The sequence below is a fragment of the Myzus persicae genome, unplaced genomic scaffold (genome assembly GCF_001856785.1).
Source record: "Myzus persicae strain clone G006 unplaced genomic scaffold, MPER_G0061.0, whole genome shotgun sequence".
NCBI classification, from domain to species: Eukaryota; Metazoa; Arthropoda; class Insecta; order Hemiptera; family Aphididae; genus Myzus; species Myzus persicae.
In genome coordinates, this window is record NW_019102674.1 from 95,187 (window position 1) to 121,812 (window position 26,626).

The 26,626-nt window shown below is 33.3% G+C and overlaps 1 protein-coding gene, 1 long non-coding RNA gene and 1 pseudogene across 2 annotated transcripts in view; 2 read left to right on the top strand and 1 right to left on the bottom strand.

The window, feature by feature from the left end:
* Nucleotides 1-20,754, top strand: part of LOC111032921 (peroxidase) — a 33,296-nt gene extending 12,542 nt beyond the window's left edge. The window contains exons 2-13 of the mRNA XM_022313405.1: nucleotides 15,365-15,476; nucleotides 15,630-15,756; nucleotides 15,844-16,016; nucleotides 16,150-16,326; nucleotides 17,799-17,992; nucleotides 18,348-18,543; nucleotides 18,629-18,974; nucleotides 19,055-19,211; nucleotides 19,286-19,456; nucleotides 19,553-19,751; nucleotides 19,822-19,927; nucleotides 20,022-20,754. Of these exons, the coding sequence (XP_022169097.1) occupies nucleotides 15,365-15,476; nucleotides 15,630-15,756; nucleotides 15,844-16,016; nucleotides 16,150-16,326; nucleotides 17,799-17,992; nucleotides 18,348-18,543; nucleotides 18,629-18,974; nucleotides 19,055-19,211; nucleotides 19,286-19,456; nucleotides 19,553-19,751; nucleotides 19,822-19,927; nucleotides 20,022-20,148 (2,085 nt within the window). The 3' untranslated portion in view covers nucleotides 20,149-20,754. The remainder of the gene's footprint in view (nucleotides 1-15,364; nucleotides 15,477-15,629; nucleotides 15,757-15,843; nucleotides 16,017-16,149; nucleotides 16,327-17,798; nucleotides 17,993-18,347; nucleotides 18,544-18,628; nucleotides 18,975-19,054; nucleotides 19,212-19,285; nucleotides 19,457-19,552; nucleotides 19,752-19,821; nucleotides 19,928-20,021) is intronic.
* On the top strand, nucleotides 16,333-17,304 carry LOC111032923. Its single transcript, XR_002604351.1, has 2 exons — nucleotides 16,333-16,971; nucleotides 17,054-17,304. It is a non-coding gene; the product is annotated as an uncharacterized LOC111032923 (long non-coding RNA).
* A 4,002-nt stretch (nucleotides 20,755-24,756) lies between the features above and the next one.
* On the bottom strand, nucleotides 24,757-26,607 carry LOC111032933 (annotated as a pseudogene).
* Between the last annotated feature and the right edge of the window lie 19 nt (nucleotides 26,608-26,626).

Here is a 26,626-nt window from a genome sequence, read left to right on the forward strand (position 1 = left end):
TTAAATCCGTTGTGTAACAAAATATATAATATTATAAGAGTACGAGAAATATTGACGAAAGCTATATGTAGTAAGTACACGTGTACTAACTGTTCGGTCTGTGCACCTCATCGACGCACAATATGTGCAGTGCGGTCGTGAGAACGACTCTTCGGCGGCGAAACGCGTTGGCCAATTTAAATACCAATACATAATAAAACGTATTGAAATAACATCATAACCGATCGTTTTTCGCGAACACATTGCCGATGCTATAGTCGACGGCGGCATTCCGAAGGACTCGTTACAAAATCAAATATTAAGAAAAAAAATCCGATCGGCGGTCGCGATACGCGAAAATTGTGTTTTCGATTCCGTGCGGTTTTCACGACCCGTCCTTGGGCCCGAAGACTTGTAGGTACCTATGTGTTCTGCAGTACAGTGTATTGTACAGTCGATAAATATATACAAACAAGACCTACGAAAAAAAAAATATAATATATCTAATAATATCGTTGTGATTATCTGTGCAAACCCGCCGAGTATATTATGCAACGTCTGTTTGAATATACACATCGGTAGCTGATTTTCACGTTGTCACGTTCTGCAGACCATACACTATATATTATAAACACAGCACCGAGATCTCATGAAGTATATATGTATATATTTGTTGTAACTTTTTTTATATCCATCATGTCTTCGCGATAGTATAGATATATACCATTTATGATCTAGTTTAAACTCGCTCGTCGGTGCGAAGATGACACACATCGCACCTGCATATTAAATATTCAATATGTAGATACTTACTTTAATCTACATATATATATATAATGTGTTGTACGTCATGTGTGTGTAATATATTATGTTGTCGTGTGTGTTTTTTGCGGTGCAGGATATATGCATAGTATATTAATATAAAAACTATAAAATATTACAAAATGGGCGAACACGCATTGAAATATTAGGTACCTATATGTATACGTGCGGGCGCGTTATTACAATAATATTATCATAATGTACAATATAAAATGTTATAATGTGCTATGTGCGCCGCTATATTATGATGAAACCGGCGTGGATTTCTTATGGTGTACAGCTCGGACACGATCTTATAAGATAATACACCAATGTAAATATATAACTGAGGCTGCAGCGGCGGATTTCGATCCCGGCAACGACCGTGCCCGCTCGGCCGTCGATATCTTATAGCCACAGTACTTGCGTGCATTAAGCTCCGGGGTCGTTACGTTCACCGCCGGACGACATTCCTCATGAGGATAATGGATATCACATAATATTATATTTATATAGCTCGGTACACCATACTATAGGTACACACACACACACACACACACACACACACACACACACACATACACTTGTAAAATCGTAATATACATATAAGCGCGGCATCGACGTCACCGTTCATTACCGCACACATATATAGATACCTTCCTATGTATATATTTCTATTCACGATACAGACGGTTTTTTCATTTCACGGTCGAGTTGGGCGTGCGAGATTTTTTCCGATGACAATATATTATCTTACACGTGCTATAATATTACATATATTTGTAGAACGCACCTCGTGCTGATGACTAGAATTTCGCAACAAACAGGAGAACAGAGTAACAGACCGCGCGTACCGTGGAACGACGAGGGACGAAACATACAATAATATTGTCTCATTATATATTATTAAGACATGGTCACTGCAGCGTGGCAGTATACCTATATGTTTAGAGGTATACAGTGTGAGTTCAGTGTAAAATCCTCTAGATATACCATCATATAAGGTATTTTGTTAGCAAGCTCAACAATTAATGCTATCGTAGAATAAGGGTTCTATAAGAGTACGAATCTAGTCGAGACGTTTCGCTGCAGAAACGTTATATATTTTTGGGTCCCTTTTTTTAGAACAAAAGTAATTACGTATCTATTCAATTCAAATAATATATACGACATAATAGTTGCACTCAACGATTACATATTATAACGCATACGCTAGTTTCACGGAACCCACTTGTCACGCCGTCCTGTGCCCGTATTATACATCATCGCGGTATTATAATAATAGCAGTTTATAATATGATATAACAGTCGCCGCGGAGACTTCAACGCTAGTCTCGTTTTTGTCACGACGACCGCGACGTTGCGGCACACGCACGCCGAAGTTGCAGCAGCGCGATAAACACAATCAATCATCTCGTCGTAGACCACATATTATTATTATTATTATTATTATTATTATTATTATTGTTATTACTATTACTGCACTCGTCTAATTTGCAACGCTGCGTTGCGTAACGGGTATTGTCAACGGGCGCACATTGTAAGGTACCTATATATATTATGTATGCCCACACGTAGGTAGGTTGGGTTGGCGGGCACGTGAAACGTTTCGTATATGGGCCTAGCTCCCTCCGCCGCCGCGGTCATCGTAATCCGTGGCCCGATTGACGGACATAATGTTATTGTGATTTATGATGTATTTCTGCATAATATTATCTGCGGTAGTGAGGTGCTGTGGGGTAAAAGCCAACGCCGTGTAGGGCTGCAGTACGGTAAGGAGACCAAAAGTCCCACATTCGAGCATATTATTTAAAACTATTGGAAAATCGAGTGACCCTCTTTTTACCAGAGGTTTCTGAGGTCTTAAGCCACGCACGTGCAGATATCTCAGGCCAATCCACTGCTAAATAATTACGATATATACCAATACCTATACATGTCTACCTGAGCTAAGGTTGCTGCAAAGTGCGTGTCACCATATACTTCACGGTGATCCGGAATATATTGACCGTAAGAAATCGAAATTTATCATTGTAATATATTCATGGACCATAATCGCTATTTAATGTATAATAACTATCATTATATAGAGTATAATAGATAAACACTATATTATATTCCTACTATTAAATAATAATAAATACGAAAAACCGGACTTTCATTGTTAAATGAAAGTGTAAACGAAAACCGGTCCCGGCAAATAGTTGTTTGATCAATGCCCTCTTGTTTATTTTATTATGGAATTGTTTTAGCAAAGTGATCCGATTGTATAATATCCAGGTGATAGTAAAACCGATTGTGAAAAACTATACCTTGGGATCTGTTTAGGTCCTGTTCTGTGTATACCACACACACACACTTGCACCATTCTGATGTAAATCTGATATTAAACACTCTCGACTTACCTATAATATTGAACGTATAATATTGTATGACATGTATAAAATGTAATACGTACACTTCCATTACTCTAACAGCTCTAAGGGTATTAGTTATATTGGTTTTACTTATTGTTATTAATATAATAATAACATAATGATATGATGCGTGTACATTTTATTTTCTAAAGATATAGTATATCAACGTCTACCCATGTATTGTATGTATACAGTATTATATGTTATAGTATCTAGACAAATATCTCTTTCCCATATGCCTACATGATCTACAAAGGGTTAGGTTTCCATTGGTCGATAAATTACATTGAAAAATAATCACATATAAATAGTATGCGTATAAGGATAAGGTGCCTAACCTACTCGCATTATAACGTAATGATCGATATACATAATAATAATATATTAATGACCTTATTCGTGTTCCATTTATTATTATTTTCAATAATTTGGTACTTAAATATTATCACCACATACCAATAATAAATTACATACTTTAGATATATATATATATATACGTATATACAAAATACATAGATCTAATCTAAACAGTAAGCATTTAAGTCTTAAGGACATTATATTGTAAGGACGCATATAATATTATGTATGATTTTTTTTTTTGTTGTATAATTACCGATATCACCCTCATAATATAATCTTATTTACACAATGACTTTGTTATAAGAGTGACCTTATAGAGCAAAACTACCAGTAAAATAATTTTTTACGGTACCATATAATAATATTTTTTTCTAGTTTTCTATTAAAAAGGTACAACATATTATAATATAATATAACGAGTACCTACCTATTGGTATTATACGAATCACGAGGTTTGATATATTCTAATGAAAGCATATTTTCAATACTGTTATATGGATTTAAAACTAGAAATTATGTATGCATAATTCATATAGGTTTTTTTTTTGCTGCACCTTTTTACAAATTATTTTATTAGTGATATGTAAACAGATCAACTTGTACCAATTTAAATAAATCTATTTTATATTTAGCATATTTTAGTTATGTATTATTGCATATTTAAACTAAATAGAAACACCATAAGTCCAAAAATGCATATGATTTGACGTTTTATGGTATACAATCTTATTAATTTATAGCTCAAAGTATTAAATCGGGACAATTTACTTTACGATTATTTAGATTTTAAATAATATGTAATGACCAATATACATAATAATTATAAAATATATAAAAAATACTGTGGTTGCGTGCGCGTAAAGGGCGTTTCAGTGTCGTTTTTTTTATTTATACTGCAACTAATAATATGTGATCGTGTGATCACAAATTATTAAGTAGTGAAATTATTGTTTAATAATTTCATTGAAAAACTAACCACTCCCGGAAATTGATACCCCGTGGGTATATAATATTTACTTTGCGGTTGTACCAGTTGTACCTGTCTAACACAAATAGATAATTGGACGGAATTCCATTGTGATAATTAATATTCGACCGGCAAAATATTTAAAGGATTTATATGCGGAGCCATTAATAATTATTGACAAACCTACCTCGCGACAAGGTCATAGAAATAAATTGTATCGAGGTCAAAAAAAAAAAAAAAATAATATATGTGTAACAACTACTACTGTTCTGTTGTAATTAATTTCAAAACAAAACGATTTAATCTACGTCAATTATATTGTATAATAATATATACGAACTCCTGCAGCAGGAGGTACCGGCCAAGACATAGCTCACCTTGTCTGTTGTGACCCATAACCGAACTCGTTTATTTTCTCGTACGGTAGTCCTAGGGCATTTTTTCCGCATGATTTACACATTATAAACTGTCACTTACGTATATCTATTATTATTATAATGCGACGTGTGTACGCGTGAATAAAAGTTGTGCGCTCCGAGCATGACATTATGTTATTATGTTCCCTCTATATTTATATGTGCACAATATATGCGTGTGCGTCGTGTGTGTGTGTTTCTACGGGCATTAGGGAACATTATAAAAAAGAAAATAAAATACTATTATACCGTCTGTTGTCGTGTGTCGTAAAAAATAACGACAATATAATCCTCTTGTTAGTAAACGTTTTTGCGTGTTCATAAGCATCACAATATATACTTATAAGTACAGGTACCTACATAACATTATATTTTTTTAAGTAAATATAGGGCAATCCAATGAGTGATTGATTTATTAAGATGAATGACGAACTAGCGTTTTTTAATTAAGTCTGATCAATATCAGATTATGTCATAGTATACTCGTATTATTTATATTACCGATTATATAATAGTCAGATATATAGAAATGTAGAATTTACACGCCATGTAAATAGAAAAGTATTTATTTAATTAAGTTAATATATGGAATAAAAAATTATAAAATATACAATGAAATAACCAATAATTTCGCAACTATCACCAATCATCATATTAAGTGAAAGTTACTCTTTAATATGTGAACTAAATCATTAGTATTAGGTACTCTCAAATAAATCTATAGCATTTTTAATAGATATAATTTTTTCCTTCTAATACTATAGTATTATAGGGTGTCGTCTTTTTTCTAAATTTCCAATAAATATTATTTATGATATCGTACTATGGTTTGGATTAGAATGTATAATATTATCGCTTGCAAGACATCAAGCAGGTACCTATTTTCTGTTACTTGATCAATGATCTCAATGAACCGGCAGGACAACAAAAGCAGTGATTCGCAAGGGGTTATAGATTTAAACGTCCATTATATAATAAAGTAACTGGCATTGATCGCGGGCGCGTTGTTAATAACTGTTTTTAGCGATTTTGATCGATAATTCGGGTAACACTCGTTTGATATAACCTTAGTACACAAACGTGGGGAGAACCAAAATTATTGCCTTGGGCTGGTCAGACGAAAGTCGGTCCAATGCCGTGAACCTCTGGGGGTTATTCAGTTATTGTAATACATTAACGCAATATATACCAGACACCAGCATGTACATAAAATATATTAAAACATACTCACATACATGATATACATGAGTATTTCGTAAAAAAACATTAATAATTATAAATTATAATATAAAAATTCACGTAAGGCGTAGTCAATTTTTAATTATTACATCGGTCGGTATAGGTATATATATATATATATATCATATAATGAGCATTATATACAAGTTACGATTTACGATGCTTATGTATTATAATATATAGCGGGACTTTATTGCTTTATACAAGTTATATTTGATGAAACGTTGGGCAACGCGGTCGTCCCATTAACCATTATATGTACGGAAACAAAAATAATGTAATGTGGACATTATTATGAAACAGTAACACATCAATCATGAGAATGCCTACAGGTAATAACTATTATGCATATTGAATAATTGGTATGCCTAAAAAATGGGTACCAGAGTGATTTCTCACTAATAAAAAATGAATGCCTTTTTACCAAGCCCGAATACCTATAACTATTACATTCCCGTCTCCATGGGTCATCGTACCTCTACAGTATATGCGCGTAAAATTAATATAAAAGCCGGTCCGACGAGGCTGTTAATCTGGCAAGGATACAGTACTCGGTACAGCGCGTTAAATGGCGTTTTTCGTCAATAAGAAGGCGAAAGCGAATCTCCCGCGGCACGTGTACGTCATCGATGCGTTTCCCTCTCGAATTCTGATAACACTTTTTCTGATATCCGATATTCCGATATATATTGCCGACATACAACCTATATTTTATTTCCTTGAATCCGTGAAGCTATGTGAAAACCGATATATTTTTACAAATTCCATGTGACTCATGTGACATATCAAAACATATTAGATTTCTGTAAGGACAATACTTTTAATTGATTATAGTGAATATTTAAAAATTCATATTCTAGTAGAAAACTTAAATATTATTTTAGTTAAATCAGTTGACAAAAAATAATGCACTATGAAAGTCGATAATAATAAAATATAATTAAATTATTACTTAATAATATTTCATAGTAATAATAATTTAATGTACATTTTCGTTTTAAATAATAACAATACAGTAAATTATCTTATTAACCTTATAAATTATTTAAACAAAAAACAAAAATAATAGTAATATCATTGTTTTGTAAATTCCATGTTACCTCTATTGTAATTTTTGGGATATTTTGATTAATCAATCAAATCCTAACCTTGTTAAACAGAGCAACAGACACATCATTATTGTTTTACAAGTTCAAGATGCTGGATACACGAAGTTAAATTTAAACGTGCGATTGAGTTCTATTTATCGGTCCAGCCTAAAAAAGACGATAGCTGCACCTAATAATATTATAAAAACATAAACAACAATCATAATTACTATATCATTGTAACAAATAATAACGAACACTCGGTCTTAACCACGAAGATAGACCTTAAATCGCGGTTTGACGACCAGAGTTCCGCCGGTTAATCGATCGTTCACCGAGCATCGCATTTTCACCGTGACGATGACGACGCGCGTATAACAACTGCTGGCGCGGGCTAGACAGTGTCAAGTTGAAGGCCGACTGCCGTTAAGACGCGTGTCGATTATCCTTCCATAACGTACAATATTATATTATTGTTATTATTATAACACACACACACACACACACACAAACGTAACGTCCCGTGCCCACTCACGCCTACTCACACGTTACGTACCGTATTTATGCGCGTAACGGCAGATTCCGTTAAACGATTGGAAACGACGACGTATTATGACCCTCGTCGCGGCGGGTTGCGCAACCCTAAAAATCCGATGGTCACGTGAAATTTTCGCCGTCACATATAATGATAATGAAACCTTAGATTTTACTTAGCTATTAAGTGAGCAGCAAATTAGTTTTAACTGTCAACGCCTCTGAAGGCTTCATATCGTACATTCAAATGTTTGGAGTTTTCCAACCATTTTCTTAAAATTGATGGACCATTATGGGGGCGTAATAGACATCATGATAATAGAATTATGAAGATAGTCAAACGAATAGTCGTCGTTTCGGGGCGGAAAAGATGCAAAAACAAACCACGGAACGCGTTAAAATCATGATTTGGCAGAAGAAGAGACTGAAGAGGAACATTTCGCTTTGGGCCTGCTCGGGCCAGTGTCGTACTCGAAAGTCGCCGACCACTGCTAACACACGACACGTCCCTTCGAAAATGCGTACACACTCAATATTGGCGCACATAATATGTGTACGCATAATCAAAGACCGTGTAGGTACGTGCGCATACCATGCGAGCGCCTCTTTCGGCTGTATTGTACGTATTATGACGTGCATCGACCGATTTCGATCTCGCTGGAGCCCCGCGGGTCACACGCGTGTCTGAACGTGTTATTGCTCGCGACAACAATGAATTTATTATCGTAACGTCTCGTCATGGCGCGATTATCGCGATTGCGACACATCAACTGGGTCGATTTTCGAAAAAAAAAAAAAAAAACCAAACAGCCTCGACTCATGCACCGCGGCGCGCACGATCTCGGACCGAAAATGGCGAAAATCTGCCGTCTACGAAAGTCTGCGTCTCTTGTGATATTGATTTTCGTCGACCATCTCTATTGCATGTGACCCACGAGATTTCGAGCGTTTCGCAAGTGCCCCGCTACAGAGGCAGGCAAGCACGCTGCAAGCGGGGTTAAAGATCTGAGCATGCTGCGTATGATGCGGCACCCATCACATAATGTTATATCATTACTATTATTATTTATTACTGTGTTTACTCGTCAAATTAAAGTGACCGGGTGTGTTACTGATGGTATATACCATGCGCGTATACCTACCACTGACCGAAATAATATATAACAACCTATATACCTAACCCACTAATCTTCGCTATTTCGTCAACCTTTTTTTATATAATATAAGCAACCTGTACGCTTATTTAGAACGTTATTTAGTAATTTAGATTTTATTACAATAAATAATCTGAACGTTGATTAACAACAATAACTAGTCAATTATTTTCAATCATGACCCATGCTCGTGCAATCACATTTAAGTTTGCACTCGGCGAGGAGTTTTGACTGCAGATGTATAACATTAATATATTATTGTGTTACGTTAAATGACGTTATATTTTCCTGTTATTTACCAAACAATAACAATTGAAAAATGATAGAGATATTTTTTAAAACCCGTAATTCTAACCATTTTTCTTCCCAAGCAACTTTTTCTTGGATTGATTCTGTGGCTTTTTTTTCATTTTCAAGTAATTTTGTAGTAATATTGATAAGTCAAATATAGATACACGGGCAATAGTGAAGAGATCTGTCACCAAATTTGAATTCGACCATAGGGGTTATGGCCTATATGGTCAATGATCATAATTTCGTCAAAATCTTCACCGTGGCCGAAATCCATGGCTATTTTCGATCTAAATATTTGTGTTAATCTCGTGTAGCCGTGTGTGTAGGCACTAATAGAACCGATGGTATTACAACTGAAAACAACATTTCACTTTTGTGTGTACGAAATCTTTACTTTTTTTAAGCCTTTCTGACAGTCTAAATCCGGTCCCATCATATACGCCTACTTTCGTCGCCACTATTAGGAGTTATGCACTATACATAATAGCATATACACTTATACCTAGCTATACCTATGCGATCGACACAGTCGAAACTATGAAATCGTAAAAGTGACGAAAGTTATTTATATATAGTTATTTAAGTTATTACATCGGCTGCTCCGCCAACTAAAGTGGTTTTTTTTTATCCATATTATGTGTACGACTGAGTACACGTACAGGTATTATAGCAACGGATGATGAGGAAGTCGTGGAATTATAATTGCCAGTGTCCACGTGCGCAGCCGTCGTACCTTATTTATTATAATACTCGTAAATTATACACAGCACTGATTGTTGGCTCATTTCGAGTTCAGAACTGGTTAAACGAAAGGTTTCCTAGTCGGACTAGCCGTGATATAATTCCGTCTTCCCCGAGGATACGAACGCTATGATAATATAACAATATTTTTTTGCATTTAATCACGATTTTCCGGCAACATGGCAGTCATTATGGGGTCTTTCCAATCCGTATTAAAGTTGATAAATATGCGTATACACGACTAACTATAGCAACTAGTATTATACTCGTAAAACACTAATCATATACCACAGCTGCGTTATAATATACCACCGCGAGCATTATATTAGCTATATTATAGGCGTTTTGAAGTCGTGGGTTAAGTGACGTTCAATAACATACAATACGAATGCATATAATATATATAGGTAGGTAATACAGAGCATTAGAGCTAACCAACAAAGCGCGTTCTTCGCTGACCCGCTTTGTCGGCCTTAGAGAGGACGTGGTATTCGCAAATGTTTTGTCTCCCTGTCTTACACAAAAGTAACATAACAATATTAATCTATTTATCGGATTCTCAGCGCACAGCCGTACAGGTTATTTATTGCAGATTATAATTATAGTTAATATATTATAGAAAAATGAGCATTGATATGCCCATAATATCGGTAGGTAAGTAGGTGGTATACGAGATCACTGCTGCTGAAGTCGAGAAGTTATATTTTTCGCCATACACTTACACTGCACCCTGCAACCAATACAACCGCAAACCGTCGGTATTCGATAATATTACACACAATTATATTATTTCGAGTAAACCACCCGGCAACGTTTTATTCTTCAAAACACTTTATCTCGTTCCCTATCGTTTACGGGTCATCGGGTCCCGTCGAACAGATGAGAGGTTGATCGTGTATAGGCTGTTATTGTTTCACCCGCGGAGTTGTATAAATATTTTATTATAAATTATAATTATTATATTGTGAGGTTCGCCACTTCGCCAGATCGATTACGAAACGATTTGGTCGTCGCGGACCGAAACCTTGACACTGCGTCACTTCTAACCCACAACCTCCGGCTGAGATTTTTGCTGGAAACACGCCACCGCGCACTTATCGCGTACGGTAATCGCGGATAATGAATTATTGGTCATAGTCTAAATTGCGCGCTTTTTGTTACATGTATATACATAATATTATGCGTGTATTGCCTGCATAGGTATTAACATCACACGGCGTAAACATGCACGAGTATCTAGGTATGTGAGTAATATTATTATATATAATATAATAGTGACCAATTAGCATAAACACGTAAGCGGCGTTTTGTAACAGCGGCGAAACTCGTTACGAGTATAGATATATATGTACCAAATCGTCGTATATAGTGTGACATAACTAGGTTACCGCCGTTTTTGAGGTGAACGTGTTAATAATAACTATAAAATTATTATTGTCGTACATCAAGACAAACGCCGACACACGAGGTGCACTCGTATGCTTGCGTGTGATGGCTTTGGGCGATCAACACTTTCGGTTGTCGCGAGTAATAAATTCGCTCGATTGCGCCGAGCACTCGGAAAACGAATAATAGTCATGATAAATATCATGATATTGAGTCACGCTTTTGCGAAATCGACGACGATACCGTTTTTCTTTTATTACGGTTTTATTTATGCGCGTTTACTGCGTCTTCATTCGCTTTTATCGATTATGGCTGTGTGAATTCTGTATTTAGCCCGTGTGTGTTTCCTGCTGTTCGATTCACATGATAAATTCCATCCTGATCCCCGTTTGTATTGACGCAGCAACTTTTTTCGCGACATAGTCGTCGTCTAATATAATACCTAGGTGCCTATATAATATGTTATGTACAAAAAATATTGTATTATTTTATCTTAAATTTCTCGTGGCCTAGATTCCCGCGACTAGGAGACACACAGTCAAGGACGGAAGGCGCGCGACTTACCGTTTTTGTTTTTTTTTTCGGTTCCGTTCACAATTCGTTCGTTGAGAAGGTCTGCTCGGACGAATACGGTTAATGCGTATTTAAAATCGTTTTCAGCGTTATAATTATATACGCGTCTACGATATTGTATTAGTGTAATATTATGGACCGTGGTGAACTGGTTTCTCCAAACTTTGTTTTTCCGAAACTCGGTTGCTGCTACTCGATATTTTAAACTGATATTAATATTATGATGAGTCTGTAGTATAACTTGAAGTATGATAAAATATAATATTTGGTAACTTGATACCCATACGAATTACGGAAGTCGATGATATTAATATATAGTAGAACTGTTAAACGCTGGTTCTAAAATAACGAATTTTACTTTCTAAAGTATTTAATTACGACAATGCTAGTTACATGCAATCACAACAATATGTCGCACTAGAAAGCAAAAACGTCTGTAATTGTATACATACCATACACAAATAATAATAATAATATTAACTTATCGTTTGATGCTAAATCGGACTATTGTAGGTATATTATTACGACCGAAGAAGTAAAAAACCAAAAGTTTTCTTTAAGGTATTATAATTCGAAAAATTGATACTTTTTATTCTCCCTTGAACGACTTTATCGAATACATTGTCATTATAAAAAATATATTCAACGTTCGTTTTAAATAAAATTCACTGTGGTTCATACCAATTTCATTCGAAACCAGATCGATATTTATTACGCTATGAATGATGCGTACTACCAATATTAATACGTTAATATATTTTATGCAATAATCCATTTGCAATACTATGCAGCGATGCTGTGTCCAAAATTACCGACCTATCTACTGGTAAAAAAAAAAATGAAATGGAGCGACTATATTATGTATGATATACTGGTCCGGGTGCTTTATAATATCAAATGTAGTTTATTTATTTCGAATACCTTTACTAAGAAGATTTTTTTCGATCTACAAGATTGTGTAATTATTTTACTTTTAACCGTAATATATATTATGACATAACTCGTATAAATTGCAAAGTGATTTTTTAATTGCATTAAACATAATTTACTAACCATTTAATTTACTCGATACATATAATAAAACAGCTGCAAGATTAATGACTACACACATCATGTTATAATATTATACATAAGTACATAACACATGCGCCATGTCTCCCGTTCGTCGAACCCTCAAAACTCGTACAAGTATATACACCCATTATGCAGAATAACAGAATATAACATATATCATATGGATACACACTGCAGGGCTTTATATTTAAAGCTAATATTATAGGGGCCCGGATCGTGGTTCATTTGAAAATATAAATTTTCACAATACTAACTACTTATGAAACCATCGCATACAATGTAACTACGTGGTTTTAAAATGATACATATTTCATTATATGTTATAAATACATTTACATGATACGTGCATAATACAGTGCATGTAGGCCTACGTATGTACCTACATAACAATCAATTTGTCTTTGTCTTTATTATTTAAAATAAAAACCTTGCGTAGGCATAGGCAGGTGTAATATAATATATTAACTTCAAAATGTTGAAAATCGTATTGTAGAACAATAATTAATGTCCTGAAAAGTATGAAAAATATCATTTTTGTTTTACACAATCATTATTATGACGTATCGGAGTGTGGAACCCTGAGGCAAAGCAACTGTCTCCTTCCCTCTCTTAGCGTAGAAAAATAATTTTGATCGGTTAAATCGAGAAGTCATCGCGTTGAAACCGAAAAGTGCAACGTGAGCTTCATTACAGTACAATGCAAAAATAAATGATATTATGATAATGATCATCATTGATCATTGAAACGATACGAAGTCGACAACGCACATAATGTAATAATACACGGGGCAGAAGTCGTATAATATATATTAGGACTTGTGGTTCTATAGGTTTATTACCTATAGGTATGTGTAGCACATTCCAACGTAGATACCTACGCAAAACATGGTCGGTGGGGAGGGGGTCGATCAACGCACGGCCCCGGCAATAGCAACGATGACAATAATAATAATTATTATCATTATTATTATAGAACACCGTGTTAAAAAAAAATATAAAAACACACACACCCAAATCGCAGGTTAATCGCCCTTGACACGATTATTAATAGTCGCACGATATTATTATATATTATATTATATATTTAGTTTCGTGTATATTTGCAGATCACTGGGCGTGATTCATATTGTTATTGTTGTTCTCTGACATACGAAATATTATTTTTTTCTAGTAGTTACACTACCCTCTGTAACGATCAAAATCGTGAGATTCCACATAAGAAAAAATCTATTATTATAATATTATATGGTCGTTTGACATCATGTCTTATACAAAAGACGATGTGGACGACGAAATGAGCGAAAGTAAAATATTATATCTCGAACAAGCGATTGATATCGTTCAACAGATTTTTGCAAAATCGACGATCTTTATCACCTTTTGTTATATTTTTTTTTGTGCTTGCCTATTACGGTATCTTATTTATGTATAAGTCGTATATATTACGAGATTGTTACATTACGGGTGATCGAGTAATGACGTGGGTCATATCGCATGATCATGTGACTATGTGAGTGCGCAATACCCGGAGAAATTCGGAAATCTATTAGAAAAAAAACAGTATTTAAAAACTGGGTCCCCTCAGATATATATGGAGATGTATCTTGGCTAGTGGTACCTATATACAGAATGATTATTAACCAAGCATATTCGACCGCTTACACTTCCTCGTTAGATCTTTTTACAATTATTCAAATTCTGATTATTGGTATTTTAATGTGTATAAACTTATAAAGACTATAATCATATTTTCAAATATCCACAGTTGTAGTACCATTATGAAGTTTTCTGTAGCTATACAAACTCCTTTTATTCGATTGAGAAACACCATTTTTTATTACAAATTGTTAATCAAATTAATTATTTTGAGTAGATAATATACGTATACCCATAATATATATTATTTAATAAGTACCTACTAGGTTCTTGTATCTATATAAGGTCTATAAACTGATACTATTCTTTCGAATTTTGATTTATGTACATCAATATTTTCCAAAAATGTACTTTAAAAAATAGTGGTGATAATTTCTCGAAATTTCTATCACTAGAGTCTACAGGACACTCCTTACATCAAATTACATAAATAATATTAGTAGGTATTTGAAAATACGGACCTCAGTAGATCAAAAACTTAAAGGAAAATGGGGTTACATGTATGGTTGGTGAACCACATTGTATAGAGTTATAACTTTAGACCACTTCCACATCGGATAAATATAATGTAATATATTAAAAAATTATAATATGCACTGTGGTTAACATTTTATTTAAAAAATAAATGTAAAATTTGTTTGGCTTAGAAAATAAGCTCATACTATATTGTTGGTTTCACTTACAGATGACGCTGAACAAAATGGTCGTCTTGTTGACGGCGAGCCTGTTCTGTTCGGCTGCAGCCATATTCCACCAGCAACCGTACTACCCGGCCCCGGAACAGTACAATTACACCGGTAAGTTGCAATACCCACTAAAGAATTCATTTTACACTAAAAAATGCACGTAGACGGCTGCATATTTAATGAATTATTTGTAGGACTGTAGTAGTATATATTATGTTTGAAACGCGTAAGATTAATAATAATTTTTGTATTATGTGATTCGAGGTTATTTGCCACAAGAATCGTATGGACAACCCCTAGTCGCTTTGCCGTACCAGGCACCACAGCCAGGTTTCGGTTTCGGACCGTCACCCGCCGCTGCCGGTCTAGGACCCCGTCCCGGACCCAACAAGTGAGTGTTAAAATAATATAGTCATGACCCTAGTGTTTTTTGCTGACCATTGTCAAACTTTTCACGCTCTTACGCTAACTTTTATAGTTTCGGTGAGATACCCACAGCCCCACAAGGTGCCGGATGTCAGCCACCTGTTGGCCCATGCCCCAACAACAAATACAGGACCATTGATGGATCCTGTAACAATCTCAGGTACACCAACTGGGGTATTCCCAACTCCAAGTACGCCAGACTCTTGCCACCCAAGTATTCTGACGGTAAGTTCAAATATATAGTGTTGTAAGTGCCTTTGTTTATCAAAAGACACTATAATGGAATTTGTAAAATCGTTTTGACGATAGTTAAAACATTTTTGTACGTTTTTAATCATGAAATATATTAATCGTGCAGGCATCCACGCTCCACCCACGTCTGTCAGCGGCGAACCACTGCCCGGTTCCCGTCTCATCAGTATTGTCATGTTCCCGGATGTCCCAATCCCTGATCCAGTATGGACTCTCATCACCATGACCTGGGGCCAAATCGTAACTCATGATATGTCCATGTCCATGGGTACAACACAAGCAAGTAAGTGTACACTACAACGGTAAACGTGTAATTCATATAACCTTATAAGTTATAAGGTATCCGGTATTCAGGTATCTATTCTATATATAACACACATTGTTACGATTGAATTTGCAGAATTACTCCGCAGAGTAAAACGCCTTTTAGTTTTTTTTTCTCGACACGCGATCGAACTTAACGACGAGTGGGTGGATATTATATTATTATATTATACATATATTTTTTTTCAATTATAATATTGAGCTTCTAGCGGAGAAAGTGATTATTTGACACGTACCATATACACTGCGCTGTATTACGGAGATATTATGCACATTACAGATAGATGAGCGTGCGATAAATGATTTAAATTTATATTTTGCCCAAAAACGGCCTCAGGGCTGGTAGATACATATTGCAAAACCGAACCGGTCGTTTTTTTGCTTCCTAGTTGAAAGCTAAGTTAAAATGTAGGACGTTTAAACGTTTGTCGAATTCTCAGAATCAGCTACCTATAAAGATACAGATTACAATATCAACTCATACACACTATGCTATGTCCTAATGGATTCGTTAACATCTTGAAATTGACTTGGCATATCAACGAAGCACCCGAGAGTTAATATAATGGCGTAATGCACATGACCAACAATAAATTAATATTAGGTACCTTATTTTTTTTTCCTTAAACATGAATCTTCGAAGAGACAAGTGTTGTTTTGCTTAACTCGTTTTTCACAATAATTAGCGTCTTCTCCTCGTCACGCTGCAATTACAGAGCGAGTGGATTAAACAACAGCATACAAACATGACACGCGAGTGATACTTAATTTGCATAGCAATATTGATTTCGTGACGGCTGAATTTTCACAGCAATATGACGTTAAACTGGAACTAAAACGAATCTAAGCTATATATTATATAACAGTCATCTTGGGTGTACATCCTGCAAGTGATTATATAGAGTAGTATAGTATTATATATATATATAGAAATAAGTGATGAACCTGTTTATAAAGTACCTATGAACTACCTATTAAGTATTATAGCTGTAGCTGAACGATCGTTAGAACATGCCGAAGCGCAAGTGAACCATGTCGGATATTCACTCGGATCATTAACGGCGGGAAATCAAATTCCAATTAATCCTATGTCCATCGACAACTGTAACGATAATCGATATGCCAGCCTAGACAACATTTAGAAAACGATAGTATATTCTTAAACTATTTTATAAAATACTATCATTATTCAAAATGTTATGTGAGGGTAGTTGGGAAATAATTATAAGACATAGTATTAAATATTATCCATACAAATAACATAAGATGTAGGTGCCATCATATAGATATTCATCAGGCGGTCGTCAACCGCACTTTCATTGCAGACGTTCGGTGGATTAGATTTTAATATCATACTAATAATACATGTTGACTGGTAGTCTTGGTATTGAAATTGAAACATATTGAAACTCACACATATTTTGTTCATAGAACGTCACTCAATCAGATGTTGCGACGACAACGGCCGTTTGTTGAGCAACAACCCAGATGTGCACTGTTTCCCGATTACGATCCCCGAAGATGACCCAGTATTCTCTAAGTTCCACAGGGAATGCATGAACTTTGTCCGTTCCACCACTGATCAGGAAACCGGATGCAACGCTGGAAACAAGCCTGCAGAACAAGTAAATAATATATTATTAATCTCGTTCACATTTTTCAATTTGATCACCTCTGTATATATAATAATCAGTATATCTACCTGTATATATGCTTGAAAACAAAGGTCGAGTAAAATTAATTACATTTTTGGACAACTTAAAAAAAACTATTTTCACGACTTACCGGTCCGAAGCCTATCATTAATAAGTTTGACTTATAAGTGAATACGTTTTTAGCACCTAAAGTTTAAGCCATAACAAATTGTAATAACAATTTTGCCCGTATAGAATATTAGACAGGTACCGAAATAGCGATGCTGTTTGTGGCACGCAAAAATTATGAGTAAATTATAATATTGCTTTTGGGTGTTATCTACAGTTAGTTGTCGTCTCGCACTGGATGGACGCTTCTTTCGTGTACGGTTCTAACCAACGATTAGCCGATACTCTCCGTGAAGGAATTGGTGGTAGGTTGAGAGTTGAGTTCAGAGACGGAAGACCATGGCCCCCAGCAGCGGCCAACAAGAGTGCCGTGTGCGATCAGCAAACAGAAGAAGAACCGTGTTACCAATTCGGTCAGTATTTTTGACGTTTGAGCGATGTTGGGTAAAAAATAAAAACTGTTTTTATAACACAAACCTGTGTGTCTCATCGTTTCAGGTGACCGAAGAGCCAACCAGAACCCACAGCTGACCGTTTTACAGATCCTGTTCCTCAGAGAGCACAACCGCATCGCCACGGTGCTGTCACACATCAACCCCCACTGGGATGACGAAACCCTGTACCAAGAATCCAGACGAGTACTGATCGCCGAATTCCAACACATCAATTACCACGAATGGCTGCCCATTATCTTAGGAACAGACAACATGTTGAAATACGGTCTGCTGTACAAGACTAAAGGATACACTAATGATTACAAAGAGAACGTCGACCCAAGTGTCATAAACGCTCACGCTCACGCCGCTTTCAGATACTTCCATTCGTCCATCCAAGGACAATTCCAGTAGGTTTTCCTTATCACACGCTCGTCAACCACGAGAACCGAATCTATTAAACACAAGCATTTTTTATTTATTTATATAGCTTGATCGGCGAAGACCGTAATCTATTGAGTGCTGTCAGATTATCGGACTACTTCAACAGGCCGACAATCATTGAAAAGGGATACAACTTCGATCACTTGTCGAGAGGTTTGACGACTCAGAGCCAAGAAGAAGTCGACCCGTTCTTCACCAGCGAAGTAATTATTAGACACTTTAAGACTAGTTACAATACCTTATACTGTGTGATTACTAATAACCGTTATGTTCATAGATTACAGACTTCTTGTTCAGAGCAGGCCGTCCATTCGGTCGTGACTTGAGAGCTATTGACGTACAAAGAGGCCGAGACCACGGTCTTGCATCTTACAACGATTACAGAGAATTTTGTGGTCTGCCAAGAGCACACAAATTTGAAGACTTTTCCGACTACATCGATGTTGAAGTGAGTACCGATTGTTGTTGTATCTATATTCAATATACCAATATACGTTTACAACTTGCACATTCTTAACAAATTAATGTTATTTTCTCATTTTAGCGCATTGAAAAACTCGCTCTCCTCTACAACCACCCAGATGATGTTGATCTTTCCGTCGGTGGTTCTTTGGAAGCTCATGTACCAAACACATTGGCTGGACCAACATTCTTGTGTCTTTTGACTGAACAATTTTACAGAACTAAAGTTTCTGATAGATACTTCTACGAATTGGGAGGACAAGTTGGATCCTTCACACCAGGTGATAAAATACACAATTATTATAAATTGTTAAACATTGTTAAACAATAACATTTTTGTTTTAAATTTAGAACAACTTAACGAAATCCGTAAGTCTAGTGTTTCAAGAATATTCTGTGATAACAGCGATGATTTACACACAATCCAATCTCAAGGCTTCTTGAAGATTTCTGAAAAGTGAGTAGTCGATATAAATAATAATAATAATAACATAATATAATATAATATACCTAACATTATCATTCCTCATTGTGTTCATTACTATTAATAGGAATCCTTTGGTGAGTTGCAATGATTACGATAGAATTCCATCGATCGACCTCAACTTCTGGAAAGAAGAATCATACAGTCACGCAGCCCCGCAATATGGTTACCAAGAAGATTACAAGAAGAAATAAATTAAACCAAACAACCAGTATTTGTAAATAATATACATTTTCTTCTATAAGGTTTCTTTAATTTTCTTTCTTCTATTCTCATCTTTAGATTCTTAACTTTCTTTAAAAATTCTTTGAAGATTCATCATATTGTTTTTTAACGCTCAAACCATATTTTTACGTATATTAATTATTATTTAATTGTTTGATTTTACATTATACGATTATTATGTATGTAAGTATTTTTATACTTATGTCATTAGTTTGTATTACATATTGTTTATTTGTATGGACAAATCAGCAATCTTAAGCATTGTTACCACAACCTCTATGATATTATATAAGTACCATAATGTAATTAAATCATACAAAATATTTTTATATATATCATATATATAAAGACTCAGAATTAATAACAATGTATAATAATAAAATTATATTTTTTTTCGTCATAAAATCAATTTTAAACCAGTTTAAGTGCCAGTAAATATCCAATGTCCACACCGCATATTCTTGTAAAGAGCATTTTTCAAAATTAGTTGTTTGAATGTAGATAACTACAGTTATTATGTAATTATAAAATTTAAACTAAGAATATTTTATTTAAATTATACACAATTTATTGAATTTGAAACATTTATCTGTATTATACATTATTAGACAAAAATATAAATGTAATAAAGTATACATTATACATCTTACGTCTTTATTTGTTCTTTATTTATATTATTAACGAATAATTGGTCAGCTAATAATGGTTTGTAGACTAAATCTGTTATAATATATTTATTGCTCATCAGTTTTTCTAGGATTGGCTCTTAAGTATACATCCGTACATCGTACTATTCGTATACTTATTCATAATTCATATTCTTCATTTTCTGTTTTCATACTTGTAAAGTTGTAACAAATAATTGTTAAGTATTTCCAGCAAAATAAACGATTTTCTCCACACATTTATTCGCAACATATCCCTTAAATAAACACTAGGTACAAGGTACCTATCTCCCCTAAATATCATCATCGGCTTGTATTTTTCCAGTAGCAGTTGATATAGAAAATTTTTATCTAGTTTCACAATACAGCAGATCATTAAATGGTGATCACGAAAAATGGTTATGTTTTTAGTTTTATTGTTGGTAATTTTAGATTCAAAGTGTTGAACGAATTGAGTTTAAGACTTTAAAATGATGTGTGTTTATTTTTTTAACCAAAAAATCTAAATATTTAGTGGTGGTACAGTATCCAGTTGCCCATATTTTTTAGTTTTATTAAAAAAACTCAATTTCTTATCACTTACCAAGCCTGGGCATGTTAATGATAGTTTAATTTGGTAGAAAACATTTTAAAAACTTTAAAGTTAAAAGTTATTCTAATTTTTTTTTTTTAACTCAGTTAAGTTAAAAGTTATTTGCAAACTTACAGTTAACTTAAGTAACCTATATATATATTTTTTTTAATATATAAGGACTAAGGAGCCAGTTATATAATGTAAAAATGTAAAATGATATACCTAAAGTAATTGTCAAATATGACAATTGTTATGCAATATATATCATCATTCATCAATAATGATTATATTATTATTTTATTATTTATAAATCAAAAAAATTGTATTTAATAAATGTAACTCGTTATTTATTTAGCTTATATCAACAAAAATATGTTAAGTTAAAAATTAAGTTAATGAAAATTAAATTTAAAAAGTTAAAATTAACTTAACTTAAATTTTTTAATTTGTTTATGCCCAGGCTTGTCACGTCTAGTAGGTATGGTCGTATTGACTACAATTTAAATTAATTTTTTTTTATTGATCTCAAAACATAAAAACCTGGCCAGGGTCTGTGGACATTAGTGTTATATAATTAGGTATTTTACAGTTATTTACAAATTACCTAATTTATATGTCAATTTTACATATATGTGTTTACAAGAATCTTTAAAATAATACACAATTGTCAATTACAATATAAGCAGATTGCAGATACAATACAACACAATACGATGCAATACAATACAACTGTCTTTTAAAGAACTAGTATCGAGTAAAAAGAACAAACATATTAAAATACATTTAAACTACTTTTTAATCACTCAAAACTCAAAAAATACTGTTGCTGGAGCTGTAATAACTGTTTTCCACCATGGTTGGAAACAAATATACCATCCCTCCCATGTCAGTGACAATTTTTGCATCAGCTGCACTCAAAATACCTTTTACTAAAATTGGCAGGTTTGTAATGCTGAATAATAAAATATATATTTTTTGTATTTGTTTCAGTATTATTATGGAGGCATAAATACCTAGTATATATATGCATAATTATAGTATAATATTAATATTATGGAGCCTACCTATAGTAGGTATAGCTATTTGATGTCATCCCATAACAAACGATCAACAAAAAGACTCATTAGGTACACATTTCTCCAAGCTCAAACTATTAATTTGGTTTATTTCCGACAGCAAAGTTCTTCAGAGAAAATCTTAAACCAAAAAATTAATAATTTTAATAACAACAATAAATTATTGGTTTCATTTTAAAATGTTTCACTTCATCCAACTAGGTAAACCGAAGTTATGTTTTATGTTTTTGCACCGGATACTAAACATTTGAATTTTTTAACTTTGTCATTGTCATATAAATTTGCAACTTGTCATTTATATTTTATGATCAAATTTATATTCTATTCAACTCAAGTAATTCAGGGGTGAGTGAAGATTAGTTTTCATCTGGCAACACCCTTTTCCCCACTCTGTGTTTACTTCTTATGTTGAAAATAGAGTTAAAAATGATCTTGTTGAAGTATAAATGTATAATAATAATCCTTTTTATGATGTAATTAAAACCATATAAAAACACCATAATATTATCATCTTAAATAATTATAATGAACGTTTAACAAAGCAAGTGATTGAGATTTACAAATAATTATCAATGTTTAACCTATGTTTATAGACAAAGAGTTGGAACCACTGTAATAACTTATTCCATACAGAACTTTGACATTATTCAAACAATACAAATAAATCATTTTTATTATTAAATATATTAAAACAGTTACCTTGGATAATGGATATAGGTATAATTTATTGTGGTGCTATACCAAAACTTCTTTATGAACGAAGTCTTATCTACGTTTTTCCAAATGTATACATCTCATTATGATTAAATCTAACAGTAACTTTAAGTCTTAACAAATTGTGAAGCAGAAAGCTCCTTTTTAAAGCTGGCTCTGATCTAAAGTCGACTGCGATAGGGGAAATAAACCATTATGTTTATCGAAAGTTACATGTGTCAACAACTCTCTTTCATGGACATTCTTAACACTGTCAAACCAGCGTCAAACTTTTTTTTACTAGTTGGGCAAATAGCTGGGGAATATATTTTTCTAGATCAATGAATCTAAATAACATATTTTTGCTATCCCTCAATTTAATTTGATTAAGATTATAAGAAACAAATTTAACCATACAACCAGCATTTAAAAATAATATTCATTTTCTTTTCTAAGGTTTCTTTAATTTTCTATTCTCTTTTCATCTTTAGATACTTAACGTTTTTTAAAATTGAACATGTTGTTTTTTAACACACAAAACATTTTAGTATGGATATTAATTGTTTGATTTTACATTACACGAGTACAATGTTTAATTATTTTTATACTCATGCCATTAATTTATACTACTTATTGTTTATTTATACAGAGAAACCGGTGCTTTGGCATTGATACCACAACCTATGTGATATTAATAAATTATACACATAATATTTTGTTATATATAGAGTAACATTTGTTAAATAGTCCTGTTTCACGTTATATATGTACCATAATGAAAACAAATAATATAAAATATTTTTAATATACAGTCAAAACTCTTTATAACGAATCTGAAGGGACCAACAGATTTCTTTCGTTATAGAGAGTTTTCGTAATAGAGAGGGTTTAAAAAAAAAAAAATTTTAATTATTTATGTATAAAGGTATGTGTACCTATGTAATATTAAATATCAAACACATCATTATTTTTACATTATTTTATATATATTTACGTATTACATTAAATTATTATTATTATTATACATACTTATTAAATATAATTTAATTTTTATACTATACATATTTATACTTTATTTAAAATAGTCTGTTATCTTAGTTTGGACTTTTTTATTCGGCATTATTACCGATTATTTTTATAGTTTATATATGTAATGGATACGATAACACGTAAATTGTATTATGAAACATAAAATATTGTTTCGTTATTGAGAGTGACTAATACGTTATAGAGAATGAATTGTCTAATGGGTTATATAGCAAACCAACCATTATTATGTAAAGTTTACGTTATATAGAGTTTTTCGTTGTAAAGAGTTTCGTTATAAAGAGTTTTGACTATAATATATTATTTTTTATAAATACTCGGAGATAAAAATGTATGATAAAACTTTTTTTTTCATCAAAAACAATTTTAAACTTATTTATGTACCAGCAAATATCCAATGTCCACGCAACATATTTTTGAAGAGTATCTTTCAAAATTAGTTGTTTGAATGTAGATAACTTCAATTAGTATGCAATAATTATGGAACTACAACTGAGAGTATTTCATTTGAATTAAACATAATTGAATTTGAAACATATCTATATTATACATTATTTGACAAAAATAAAAATTTTACATTTTACGTCTCTGTTTGTTCTCTATTTATATTATTAACTACTAATTGGTCTGCAAATGATTCGTAGACTGAATCCGTTGCAATATATTTACTAGTCATCAGTTCTTCTAATAATGGTTTAAGCAAGGCACATGATTCTCTAACCACTGTTTCTCCAGTATTCATCTAGGAATAATAATAAAATATAGTCATAACATTAATAGTAAAACCTAATAAATTGCTAAAAAGTTATTTTAATTACTTCATAATCACAAAAACGGATTCCAGTGCAATATGATCTAGATGCCCTACCAAGAACTGCTGTCATGGCATAAATATGTACGATTACTGTTGACAACCTTTCCATAAGCATTTGATTATCGGTGCTCAGTTGACCAGCAGCATGGCATTGGTTAATTATAAATTGAAATTTCAATACATCATACTCAAGAAATTTCGCGGCATGCTGAAATAGAAAAAAAATTAGTTCTGCCACAAATAACATAGATCATTAATCTTAATAATATTATACTATATACCTTAAGTGCGGGATGAAGGAATTGTTGAAGACCATATTTTAAGCTTGGCTCATTTCTTTTCATCATTATATTTCTATAAGCTGTAGTCAGAAATGAAACATTTTCTTCATAATCAGATTAATTGAAAAACTCAACACCTCGACTACTAATAAAATTAGCTAATTTCATACTTCCTTCCAAACTTTCAACTAAATCTTCCACCTCATTGCATAAATTTAAAAATGGTTCTTTTAATGAATTTCTTCCATTTACCATTTTTAAATCCATCAATATGGTGTCAACTGTTTGACGGGCAAATAGCTGTATGGAAGCCGACTCTAGCTCAATGTCTGGATCATCAAATCCATCAGTCATCCATGTGGTCAGATATATCATACTTTCGAGTGTATAGATGTTTATTAACGATTTTGCAATTATTTTCAGAACAGAATCATACTCTCTCAATTTTAGATTTAACCTTGTTTTTGGTATTATATTCTGAACGGTTGCTTGAACAACTCTCTTCAATGACGTAGCCAATGAGGAACACATGTATAATTTACCCCTGTACATAATTTTTGTTAAATTAACATTCTCCATTACATCATCTGGTGTTACGACTACCTTTCTCAATTCTAAATTTTCCCCATTGACAAAAGTTTTATCTTTTTCAACTATGAACGCATTACTTCCAATAACAAATAACAAGAATACATCTGCTGAATTTTTCACAGAGCCTGTGAGTTCCCAGCTCTCATTGGGCAGTTGTGTACCCATTACAGTATCAACTTGTAATGTGCATAAAGCACCTGACGCAAGTAATGGTAAATATTTTGATTTTTGACTAGGCTTACCAAAAGTTTTGATTATGTCGACGCTGAGTGTGTGATCAAACACAGACTTAAATGTGTTGGAATCAAAGAATTCAAATACACGAGCTATTTCAGTGTCAGATAAGTTGAGGCCTGAACTTGGGTATGGAGCACTCATGCCAAACAGTCCTAGTTGCCGGACAGTGTCCATTTTCGTACAATTGTGCTGGACTTGTTGTACTCGGGATTCCAGGTCTTTATACCTCTCCAGATTAAGTGTTTCTGGATATGTAAGGACTTCGATATCATACTGACCAGCGTATATTGATTTCAAAAACGGTAAGCGACGTGGTTTTCTCACTATATCCGGAACAGGTATTGGTTTTATTTTATCTAGTCCATATGAATCGTTTGTGGACATGCAACGAATAATAATTTTTTGATCAAGTTTCCTGAAGAATACACGGCGATTCATAACATTCCACATTGTAATTTCTAAATGAACG